Here is a 12,743-nt window from a genome sequence, read left to right on the forward strand (position 1 = left end):
TAATCTCAAGTATCTTTACAGAAGTTAATAGATTTAAAAGTACATTAAAAACGGAACAAAAACAATATAATGCATATACCGACATAGCCAATAAAGCTCCAAGTGAGATGATGCACACTGCAAGGAAGAAAATAGCAGCCAGCAGATGGTAATCTCCCTTTTCAAATACTTCACCACTACTATTGAAATTCTCAATTACAGCAATTCACAATGAGACAGTTTCAAAAAAATCAGGAAGAGGAGTCCACTTTGTGGGAGAGATGAGAGGGTTTGGAGAAATGCATCACAAATCAGTGCTTCTCTGAAGCCAGCTTATTTTACAAGTTACTCTTCATCTGAATCCCTGCTGTCACATGCTTTTACTTGCAATGTATTTGTAATGAGAATGGAAAGGAGAATATAATGTTAAAGGTCTGAAGATTGCGTGACCAGATGCTGCCACCTCAGGTGGTCACAAACCTAAGTAGCTATTCATCATTACATCCACTGATTTGTCCACCTGTATGCTGGGAGGCAACGTTTTGTACACAAACTGATCTGGATGAGTATCAGATACTGCTGTCAAAAATAGAAGACCTGTAAACATATGAGTGAAAGATTGAAAAGACAAAATAGTTGAGCACAGCAGCCATAACCACATATATTTACTGTCTAAATATAGGGAACAGCTATGCAAGGGAATGCTGGCCTTGCCTTCAAGTAGTTTTGATTACAACAAATCAAAGACAGCATTTACAGTTAGATAAATGCAACACTGCATTTATTATGAAATTGCAAAAGTTCAGTTTAGTAGACACACACACAGTAAACTGTTTACAGCAAAAGACACCGCTACAGTGCTACTCTCCCACATGAAAAGGCTATCAGTTTGCCTTTCTGAAATAAGCCCTTGGAATTTTTTACACCCAGGAACCACTGCTCACATTTAGCTTAAGATTATTTCTGCTAATAGACATGCAGCTCTAAGTTGACTCTTTACTCAGCTTGCTTTCATATTAACATCTTTCCCATTTGTTCAACTTCTCATTATTAACACAGAAATTCCAGCTATGAGTTACAAAATTGTATCTGCTGTCAAAGCCAAAAGCACTAGATCAGTGTAGCACAAAAACCTCTACTAGAGCAGAAATGTTCTTTACACACTGCACAGAGGCATTCTAAAAAATGGAAAGTAACCTACTCTCTTTACCAATTTATCTCACGAGTGTACAGGAATATTCATTACCCTAAGGATGTATTTTTGCTTTTGTGTTTGCACAAAGCTCAAGGCTCTCCTCTGGAACACGTACACACACACACACACTTAAAACATAAACATTCCTCATGTTACAGTATTTTTAAAAGCCTGAAAAAGGCCACCGTGGCTTTAAAGTCTTCATTTTTATTTTTTTATTTTTTTAAAAAACACTCAGGCCAGAAAATTACATTCAGGAACTCAAATGCTAGTGAATACCACTTTTTGATACAACACAGCAGTGACCTTGTGACTAAGGATTGCAGATCTAAACATGGTACTTACCATTAGACATAGTGATTATAATCACTCCCTGACAATGCGTAGGTCTTCATTATCACTCTTGAATATCTTATTCTTTTAGCAGCACTTCCAGGTACCTCAGCAGAGTACCATCTTACACATAAAAGTGGAGGAAGATATGCTTCATCCCAAACAATTCACATTTCACAGGGTCCTCACGTGAACAGCTTTCTCCTCCCATTCCATATTATTGCATCAGAGCAGATCACAAACGTTTAAGAAGCCTAAAGAGATTTACCATATGTACTTTGTCCTACCTAAATAACTGTTAGCTGGAACAGGAACTAGATTCTTATCTTGGCGGCTCTCATCACCAACTTCGTAAGGCCCATCATCAAAGATACCCAGATCATAAAATGTCTGATTCTTTTGCTCTGCACGAACCACCCCTGAAGAAGTGAAATGATAAAATAAAAGCAAATGAATGATAAGGGAGAAAAATAATAGATAAATGGTTCTCCGCTAGTACTACCATGAATGAGACAGTGACTGCTGTTTAAATAGGACAAACACAGACTAGCACACCAGCCTTTCAACAGGCCATGAATTTCTAAGCTCAGCCTGTGTGACAGAGCTTCTTGCTATTCCATGAGATGTAATGCAGTGATCTGGAAAACATGAGATGCTAAGAGAATTCTCAACAAAAATATGAGACTGACTTGGTCATGGACCACCCTCATCCCACTGTGCTTAATTTGCTTAAGTCTCTCTTAAAAGGGAGGTAACTACACACAAACACAACAAAATAAAACAAAAAATACTTTCAACTGTGGAGTATACACTGGGAGTATATTTAGAAAATATGTATTTATTGCTTATACTGATAATATTTATTGTTCAATAAAATACGTGCTTCCCTTTTATTGATAAGAACATTTACCATTTTGCCAAGTACATACATGTTTTTCCATGGCATAAAAGAGTACTTATGCCTGGTAGTGAAGAGCACTTCTCTGCAATTAAGGTAAAGCTCTAAACTGAGTAGTTGGTCAGACTGTGTTGACAGGAACAGATATGTGGAAGATGGAACCTTCACACAAGCACTCCTTGTGCCAGAGCTTAACTCAAAGACTTGGTTCATGTAGCAGGCACAGGTGTACAAGGGGAGAAATTTTAATGATTTAAAGATCAGCCTTGTAAAGGAGGGAGCTCTACAGCTGCTGGTATAACTTAGTGCAAGGGGAAAAAGATTAAGAAAAAAGACAGGGCTAGCCTCTTAGATGCTTCTCAGTATAAACGTATGAAGAAAAATCTTAAGTTTTTCCCCCCAAGTTTTGGAATATTTCCTATACGTGATATAGAGTCCCTGTCTCTTAGTCAAACTATTTGTGAAATTTTACTTGAGTAAATGTCTATGCATTTAGATATGAATACAAGTAGCTTTGCTCTGTTCAGTTACCTTCCTGCAATCCTCTGGTACAGAATTTGGGAAGCACTCCCTTCTACAGAATTCACAAAGAATAAAGAGAATACAGGAGGATATAAAAAATACCTCAGAGCAGCTATCCAATATGCTCAAACTCAGAGGAAAAGATTGGGCAAATAACTTCTAATTAATTTAGTAACTTGTTACAGTGCAAAATGTCAAAGCAAGAACTCAATCCTACCATAAGACTAATAAGGAAAACTGCTGCTGTACATACATGAGAAGTTCCAATCATAAGTAACCCTTTATAAATATTTAAAGCTGTGAGTATTTAAAGCAGTGAATATTTTTTATAGAGGAGTGAAAATCAGGTAGAATCATGAGAACCCTGTAAGGTTTATTGCCCCTTCCCACCCATCAAAAAGGCAAGTAAGAACCTTGGAATGCAACATTTGCAAAAAATCTAAGAGGAAACGAGAAGGGGGTCGGTCTGGATTTAGCAGGAAGGAAGCTAGGTCATACCTTTCCAATTGTAAGTGCCTGGAGCGCCAAACACAATGTAATGGTAGTCTCTAGTAAAAGTAGCAGCAACGCCTTGCTGACAGGAGCCAAACTTCTCATGGCCTCTTAAGCGACCGTCACAAAAACTCCACACTCCGTTATCCATATCGTCCTTAATAGTGAGATCCTGGCTCAGCACGTAGCACCTTCCAATGATATCCCGGGTTTCCTGCACTGTGTTTACATACTGCCTTTTCTCATAGCGATGTGCACATGTCTGCAAGATAGGAGACAGTAATTCTTTTTGTATGTTTGTGTGCTAAGTTATCAAAGAAGGCTGGTCTCAATAAGCCATACTTCATGCTAGCAAAGTTCTCCTTGTGGACACATTTGGGCACTCTCTGCATTGCAGCATAGAATTTCCTATAAGCATCTACAGACCCAAGTCAGAGCAATCACCTTCCTGATCAGGGAAGGCAGCATAGTTAAATCCCTCTTCGCTTTGGGACTCAGGGGTCTTAGCCCTAAAGCTTTCACTGATACTTAATCCCTCACTTTCAAACACAGAGTGGACAATAACCTTGTCTCTTGTAAAAAACAAACAAACAAACAAAAAGCAAACAAACAAACAAACAAAAACCAAGCTGTGTTTCCCCCCCAGCTGTAACAGTTAAATAATCAACATGCTTGTATGAGACACAAGGAGCTGGTTCCACTACCATCCACCTTTTCCAAAGTCATCTCTTTCAGAAAAGTGCCACAGGCAGGAGGCTGAAAGCTTTTCCAGTGAGAGCAGAAGAAAGAGTTGTTGTTCCTACCTCTTATGGTGGGCGTTTCATTTATGGGATAACCATCACTGGGATGGAAAAAAGCAGCAGTACTAAGTATAAGCTGTTCTTTAACCTAGCTGTTAGACTTTTCACCTAGGAAGAGAATTCCAATCAAATACAAATGATGATGAGCCACCAGGATAAGTAGTAACCACCAAACCACTGTAAAAAGAGGTGGACCCCTTGACAGCAGTGTTTTTTGCAGATTCAGAGGGAGGGAAGGCAAGACGAGCACAAGCAAGACAAGTTTCTCATCCGACAGAAAAATTCTCTCCCTTGGCTCCTACTAAGGCTGGAACATTAAGCAGATACGTAGCCGATACTCATTTAGGGCACTGCCCTACTCCGAGCCGTGCTAAGAAGTACTGTGTGCTGCTCAACTGCACTGTGATCTTCAGGCTGCCTTCGGCCCACCTAGGAAGCACATGAACTGCGTCACAGGGAGATGGCACTGGCTGGTGAGGAATTAACTCTACAGGACCAGTTCCATCTACTTTTCCTCCCTTGGGTTCCGACTCAGACTGGAGCAGCTAAGTACTGTCCCTATAGCATCAATAACCCAGAATTGTGCCCTGAAGTTGCTTTAGTCTTGTCTTTGAAGAAGTGAGGTTAAGCTGCAAGAATATAATTAGATGGAGGAGCCTCCCTGCACCCCCATTTTATGATATAGCTGGTGTTCTGCAGCACCATGAGAGGTGAATTTGAGAAAGAGCTATGAAGCTACAAAAATAACATTATCTGCTAAATCTCAAAAGCTTTTTTCTCTCAGTAGCGTATGAAAGAATAGCCTGCATCATCATTATTAGTACAAGCTCTCACTGCAGCACGCTCTCACTTCCTAAGTCACAGTTGCAACATCCAGAGCTACATGAACACAGAGGAGCAATTCAGCTGACGGCCCTCAGTAAAGTTAAGGTAAGGCTGATCATCCTAGGCAACAAGCTGAAGAAAGAGGGCTCCTTTTTTAAACTTTACCAAACTACTTTTCCTTGTTTCTGTAGTAAGTTTTTTTAAAGAAACAATGTATCATGAAAGGAGGAACAAACAACCTGAAAATAAATTGTCTGTTCCATATCCAAGATCCATCCTGTTGCCAAGATTACAAATAAGGGCTAACTCAGAGTTAGAAAAATAATTTAAAATGTCTACAATCTCAAGAATTTTGTTTTGCTAAGCAGACATTTAAGTCCTTAATTCTAAGAAATTACAATTATACAGCAATGGAAATTACTTTCAGGAAGCTGCACAGAAATACAGATCATTCAGAACATTTACAAAGATGTTTTGGGTCTACAGCACGCTAGACCTGTAGACTTACCACCACATTTCCTCCTGGCCCCTGACTTTGGACGGTTACACCCATCCATTGGTCTTCTTTGCTCTCCATCTTTGGGTCAGCTGGAGATTCAAATAAAGCAGTTAATTTTTTTTGTCTCTGTAAGAACTTTACAGTACATAAGATAGTCTACAGATGGCAGTGTCTGCACATCCTATCACATTCCAATGCAAGTAAGTTATGTACAAACCTAGAAAAGCAACTGTGTGATATAGTCAATGGAAAGGACTGCATCAGATCAGAAAAATCAGACAACTGCAGAATAAAAGCACTGAGGAACTTACTGTCTTCATCAAACACAACACGTGTGCAGCGTGTGTCTGAAGATGTGATGTCACAGCTGTACAGCCCTCCTGTTCTGTTGGCTTGTTGGGATGGAAAGGCCTTTTCCCGAGGAGCTCCAACCAGCAATCTACAGGGAAACAGAAATAACTTCAAGGGATCTGCAGAGGCAGTATTAGAAAAGAGGAAGGCAGCAGAGTCAGGAAATGCTTTCACCGTGTTGTTAGAGGTGTGATGTGCAAACATTTAAGGGGGATTTTCATCAGTCAATACAACTGCTTTCAGACTCTGCATTTGCACCACTCCCGTGCCACCACCCCCCATGAGTATTATCACAAAATAACCACAGACATGTTTATTTGCTAAATGAGAGTTCTCAGTCAAAACACTTTTTTTCTTCGGATATTTTTGAGTCGCATATATGTAAACCACAGCCACCTCAACTTCCTAACTGAAACCAGCATACAGTAACAGCACCACGGTCTGCAGAAGAAATAAGAAACAATGAATTCTGCTGAAGAAAACCAAGATTGAGAAAACTGTGTGTAGATGGGTACAATACAGCGGGTGCAACCTTCCTGTGCTTCCAGACACCAGTCAGTATAAATAAGTAAATAAATCTGAAAGAGATCTGATATTACATTACCAAGAGAGGAGAGTTTAAGGCTTCAGTTATAGTTTTTCTGTTGAGACACATTTTTCAACATGCTTTATAACGGCTGTGGAGCAAAGCAAACCACTGTATCTCAGAAATTGTTTTTTTTTGGTGTTTTTTGTTTGTTCATTTTCTCATTAAAAACATGACTTTTATTTCTATCTAACATACACCAGTCTGATCATTTAAGATCATACACATTATTGTTATTTAGGAAACATTCACTCAATATCACTAAGGTAATGAGACAAAATTGATGTCTCGTAAGAAATTCAGAACAGAAAGTTACACGCGTATTGTGAAACAGTCATCTCTTCACCACTTCTACACACAAGAATTTTCCATAATTTGTGCTCACAAAGGTAAGGCCCTGAACGGTCAAACTTCAGGTAAAATATTTGCTTTTGACTGATACACACATAAAAACAGGACAGGCAGCTTGGGTGGGTTTTAGTTTACAGAGCTTTCCATTTCCCCCTACGTACGTCTGGCATCTTTTTCAAAGATTTTTTTTCCAGAAACACAGCTGTTATCACAAGAGTCTTTAATCCAAACAACCGTGCTTTTAGAAAGGCCACTAACAGCTTCATTCTCTAATTGTGGCAGCAGTACTCAGCTCTCATCTCCAAACTCTTTTGCAAAGCAGGGGCTTCTGAGCTGCTCCTAATGTAGGACTTAGCTACATTTTCCCCTCCGTTCTGTCTCTTTCCGAGGGGATAACAACACAAGGCTCGTTGTTGTTCTTAACACTGGCAATCAGAAATTATAGAAAGTGGGGGCTCCGATTTCCTAACTCTCAGAAATTTTTGTTTCTACTTCTTCAAAACTTGGTCCAATTGTACCCTGTTATTAAAACACACGCCTACCGATTTTAAGCTAAAATTCTAGTCTCAGAGCAAATATATCAGTCCTGATGCTGTATTGGTTAGAATAAAGTTAATTATTGCTTTATCTTAATTACCTCTTGGAGAGGGTCAAGCAGCCACTGCACCTCGCTGCCATGCCCCTGGCAGAACAGCCTAGCCAACAAAAACTTCATCTCTTCAGTTGTGCTAAGTGCCACTTCAGCCTCAGAAAAGGCATCAAAGCATCTTACTGACTTCCCCAGTGACAGATCAGACCTTTGGGCAACTGTATGTGCAAAGCGTGCTTCACACAGCCACAGAACTCCAAGCAGGGAGAAGGCAGTGGCAACTCCCTCCCTGGGGCCTCAGTGCTCAGTGCAAGCATCCCCACAAGTCAGATAACAGCAAGAAGGACTGTTCCTAATTAGTCCAACAGACTTGTGAATCCAAAGCAAAACACACCAGAAATAGCTTTTCATTTCAGCAAGCACCAGAGCATATTAAGCAGCAGGGTACAGTTCTGAGGTCCTGTCTGCTCTCATCGGTGACTTGTGAGAACTGCAGCAATGGCTGTAACGTCCCTCCTGGGGAATGAAAATGACAGCGGGAACTAGGAGAAGTTCTGCTCGCAGCCACCTGAACCCCCTTCAGTACTGTCCACAGAACGCCCTGGCTCTTCCAACAGGACAGCTGCAGTTCAGATGAGACAAGTGCATCAGAAACAGAAAATCTCCAAGCTCCTGCAAGTACTCCTCTCACTCTGTGGTGAATTCCTTTCCCCACTCACAGCCTGAAACTTCCTGAGGACAACATACAGTTTTCACAACGTACTTCAAAGAACAGTTGCCAGCAATTCATGGCAGTATCTCAGGAACAGACACCAACTTGAAAGATAAGTCTAAAGGAGGGAGAACACCTTTAAAACACCTTTAACATTTTTGGCAGGAAACTCTTGCTCATCGTAGGAAGAGGCTTCCATTGAATAAGCTACATTGTGATTTAAACAAAAAATACCGTGGTCTGCACCGAGCTCAGACACTGTGTCTTCATTCCTTGAATTCCTGTCTTTCCCACAGTATCTTCTACCCCAAACAAGGCACCAGCCTTTGCCATCTTTTCCGTAAAAGCAACAGCAACACATTACTGGTGACAGTACTGTGCTTTAACAGGCTTGAGTAGAAATCACTGGAAGCGTTTCCTGGGTAACCAACCATTAGCCATTTCCACAAATAGGCAGAATAAAATAGTCAGTGGTGTACGTAATTTCCAATTTTGCAGCCTTCATTGAGCACAAATGTCCAATTTAATGTTGCCTTTCTCAGTAACAACGGTGCCACTGCATGCTTGTGTTTTCAGAAGGACTCCATCAGCATGAGGGGGGCAAAGCTGGGAAGCTAAATACTGTACAACTTCTCCCACTCCTGGCTAAACAGAGAGAATCCCCAAATCCCTTCCTCCTGCACTCTGCCTCAGACCATTCCATTCCACTGATGAAGAAATGAAACTAACAGCCACCAACTGATTAAACTTATATTACCAACCCCCCAGTCACAGTACCCACACGCACACCATGTGTCCAGCAGCTCCGGGCAGACACAGCTGATCTCCATGCGGACATCTGCCCAGAGCTTTGTCCACCTGCACTACCTGGTTCAGAGAGCCCACACCACCTCTTCAGCTTCGCTTTACTCTCAAAGCAGAAACAGCAGGCATGCAGCCACTCTAGGGGAGCTGAGCGTCACCAGGGGCACCGCTTCTGCCCTCCCTCAACAAACTGTGATCATGGAGAACTTCCTCATTAGGGGACAAGTGTGTCAAGTATCCAAACTTTAGGACAGGAACATCAAACCATAAGGCATCTCAACGTAAGTGATGTTGGTTAATGGGACAGACTGTATTTAATCCCAAGCAGTACCACCTCTGCTGTGCAAGGATCTGGCTTCTAGCAATGGAAGCAGGGACAGGTGTGGTGGTTTCTCACCAACAATCAACTGAACTCCACCAGGCCTCTCCCTCACTCCCCTCTGATGAGTGCGTATGAAAATAATGTGGAAAGAAAAAGAAAAATCACAAATAACTGAGATAAAAATTGAAATAATAAAAGGGAAAAGAAAGAAAAAACAAGCAAAGGCCATATGGAAGCAAAAAGAGAGAAAACAATTATTCTCTAGCTCCCATCATCAAGTGATGTTCAGCCACACCTCGGGAAGTAAAGCTTCAATAAGCTTGGCAGTTGTTTGGAAGAATGAACACATTCTTAACAGGAACTTCCCTTTTCCCAGCTTGTATTGCTGTGACATATAAAGTCCTTTTGGTCACCTTAAAACAGCTGCCCTGGCCACATCGCCTCCCCTCTCCTACCCACTCCCCAGCATGCTGGGTTTGGGGTTTGGAGAGTCTTCATGCTGTGCCAGCACTGCTTATTCCATAGACAAACACTGGGGAGGTACCAAAGCTGTTCCAGCCACAAGTGCAAAGCACAGCACAGTGCAGGCTGCTGGCATCCCAGCCAGAGCCAGCACAAGGACAGGAGCACCACAGACATCCCAGCACAGAGCCCTTCCTACTCAGGCAGTAATGGGAACTGGAGCTCAACCAAGGGAATGGGCTTCTGAAAAAGCAGCTGCTCCCAGAAAAACGCAGCCAGAAATGATGCCAGTGGGGAAATTGTTCACAGTGCTTTTTGCAGATACCCACTGTTTCCAGGCTGTTATGAACAGTTATTTTAAGTGACAGATGATTCTCCTAATCTGCTACTGCACTGCTACATTTTCCTACTACCATCGCAGAGCCGTGGCCAAGTACACCATTAATCTCTGTTGCCCGGAGGCCTAGCACTTAAAGGAGTGTGATTTTCATTTTATTAGCTCAGCCTTTTTCAGGAAGCAGATTACGATAGGGGCTGGGGAAAGAAGCCAAAAGCAGCAAAAGGGCCAGAGCAAGCTACAAAGCAAAATGAACTACAAAGCTACCTGTTGTTCTGCAAAGGCCACTAATTATTGACTTTCTGAAAGTCGCATGGAAAAGCAAACACTTTCCAATGCTTTCCACTCACAGCCAAGAGCTCAATCTGTGTGGATTTAAAACGGGTTTTACAGACCTCATTTTCACTGGCAGAAAGCATTTTTCCAAAGTCCCATTTCAAAACACAGCTTTCCATTTTGCCCAGCATTCTCTTGCTGTAAGTAGGAGATACACTGCTTGCGTTTTTGTTTTTCCTTTGAAACAGTCAAACAGCACAAGAAAACTGTGTAATTCAGTAGTTTTAATTTCTCTCTTACAAACTGTACATCTCCCCCAGATTTAAAAGAAAGAGCACTGGCTCAGGAACAGACGTTATTTACTAGATTGTGTTATAATTAAACTGTGATAAAATTATTAAAGACACAGCGTTAAAGAGATTTTCAGTCAGATTTTCTCTCACAGTGACAGTCTTTCTTACTGCATAAAATCCTCTTACAGTAACGAGAGGTTTAACTCAAAAAGGGACAAACGTGTGCTCAAAGAGAAGCTCAGGAGCCGAGGCTGTGGCACCCTGCTCTCAGCCACCCCGTCGGACTCCACTGGAAATCCATGCCAACCCTGCCACCATCACCACTTCACCTGTGGGCAGCCGTGAGGCGCTGAGCTGTGGCATCAGCAGGACCAGCTGGCGATGTGGCTGCAAGCAGTCCCAGCCAAATGCAAGCACAAAAAGAGTTCATTTCCCATCCCAGCTGGCTGCTGCTGATCCAAACATTTTTGCCTTCCCCATGCTGGACACGCTCACTCTACAGGCTACAGTGACCAACAGGCAAGGAATTGCTGTCTTCTGTAACAAACAATTTCAGAATATAGATTTAAATGTCATCTTACTTGCAGGGAATGCATGCCAGCTCCATTTGGACTCATAAAAATGAAGGGAATCCAGGTCCATGTTTCAGACAACGCTGAATTAATCAAAGTACGGAAGCAGCTGCTCAGAGTTCTTTTTCCAAGGAGCACCTTGGCAGAGCAGCACTGCAGCCTTCGCGTGAAGGCAGTGCCTGCTGGACTAACAACCAGAACAAGCACACACTGTTCATGAGCATGCCAAAGCCATTATAAAAAAACCTGCAGAAGTTTTAATACGGTTGAGATGTCATTCCTCTATTTCTTTCACTGGGTGAAGTAAATCATTTTCATATGAGACTAAGAAAGAAGCTCAGCACAAAGGACAGACACCTTGTCACCCCTACTGGAGGGGCAGCCACCCCTGTACGAACCAGAGCCATGTCCTGCTGCAGCCCAACTGCTCCGAGACACTTGCTGCTCCCCCTCCTCCTGAGCCACCACCTTCTCCTGTTCCCTCTTAACTACAGGGGCAGGACAAGACTCCTCTTAACTACAAGGCAGGACAAAACCCTCGCATGGGACACACAGCACAGGCTCCCCGCATTCTGATGACATGCAGCAGCTCATTCACATGAGCCCAGGACAGGAGGCTGCATGGAGCCATCCCCGTTGCCAGAGCATGGTCAGCCGCTTGCACACTAACACACAGCTTTGAAATCACTCCTTCAGTCTTAGAACCATCATAACCCTGTGTTAAACGCGTGCAACAGCATCAATGGCTTTGCAGGGCTTTTCTTCAAGCCAAGAACTTGATCAGAAAAGCAGATATGGCCCTAGGTACATGTACTGACACACAGTCCCAACATTAACCAGAGACAAAGACTTTCACAGCACTCTGAAGAACACTCCAACAAGGTGATGTGTAGAACCAAGGAAATGCCTCAATAGTCAGAGGGTCTCTTATCTTTTCTAATGGCATTCACAGATATTGAAACAATGATCAAATACACAACAAAATTCTCCCTATACAGATCTGCAGAAGACATTACATTTTACTGTAAGTGGGAACATACAAACTCTGAGAATTCCAACAAGCTTGCAAAAGCTGAGAACAAGATTTTCTGTTTGCAGTGTAGCTCACACCTGCGCCGTGCCAAGAAGCCCCCCTGCATTCTCTGCAGCCTGGCACACCTCCCAGCAGGCACACGCCCCATTTTACAGCCTCCTCTCAGACATTATTTTTCATCCCACCACTCCCTATATTCTCACCAGTGCAAAATCTGAAATTATTTCTATCAGGAACCTTTAGCATTCTGCTTTCCTGCAGGCAGCAAGTAGTGCAACAAGTACTTCAGCTGGGACTGGGACTGGATCTGGATCTGACCTGGCATCAAAAACACATTCTTCTGGGATGTGCGGCTAAGAAAAAACCCAACTCTTCAGCTACGTTCAGGAGACATCCTATGTAGTTCCTAAACATTTCTCTAGCAGAAAAACTAGCTGAATGAAAAATCTGCAGGTCTTACACACATTGTTAGTATCTGCTGCAGCAGTAGGCTGTGTATGAAATAAGGAGAA

General features: G+C 42.3%; 1 protein-coding gene and 1 long non-coding RNA gene across 5 annotated transcripts in view; one reads left to right on the forward strand and one right to left on the reverse strand.

Moving 5' to 3' along the window:
• Window positions 1–6,673, forward strand: part of LOC122162272 — a 29,488-nt gene extending 22,815 nt beyond the window's left edge. Inside the window, exon 3 of the long non-coding RNA XR_006169456.1 lies at window positions 4,440–6,673. This is a non-coding gene — a long non-coding RNA (uncharacterized LOC122162272). The remainder of the gene's footprint in view (window positions 1–4,439) is intronic.
• ITGA6 (integrin subunit alpha 6) overlaps window positions 1–12,743 on the reverse strand; it is a 40,097-nt gene that overhangs the window by 17,207 nt on the left and 10,147 nt on the right. For 3 of the 4 annotated variants that reach the window (XM_042822455.1, XM_042822457.1, XM_042822456.1), the window contains exons 2-5: window positions 5,855–5,982; window positions 5,553–5,632; window positions 3,426–3,681; window positions 1,795–1,926 (exon numbers count right to left, since the gene is read on the reverse strand). In XM_042822455.1, coding sequence (XP_042678389.1) covers window positions 1,795–1,926; window positions 3,426–3,681; window positions 5,553–5,632; window positions 5,855–5,982 — 596 coding nt within the window. Of the gene's footprint in view, window positions 1–459; window positions 577–1,794; window positions 1,927–3,425; window positions 3,682–5,552; window positions 5,633–5,854; window positions 5,983–12,743 lie in introns of all 4 variants that reach the window. The other variant, XM_042822459.1, reaches the window with a different exon arrangement.

This window comes from Centrocercus urophasianus, unplaced genomic scaffold (assembly GCF_019232065.1).
Source record: "Centrocercus urophasianus isolate 14NV4802_14NV808 unplaced genomic scaffold, USGS_Curo_1.0 seq_20, whole genome shotgun sequence".
Lineage (NCBI taxonomy): Eukaryota > Metazoa > Chordata > Aves > Galliformes > Phasianidae > Centrocercus > Centrocercus urophasianus.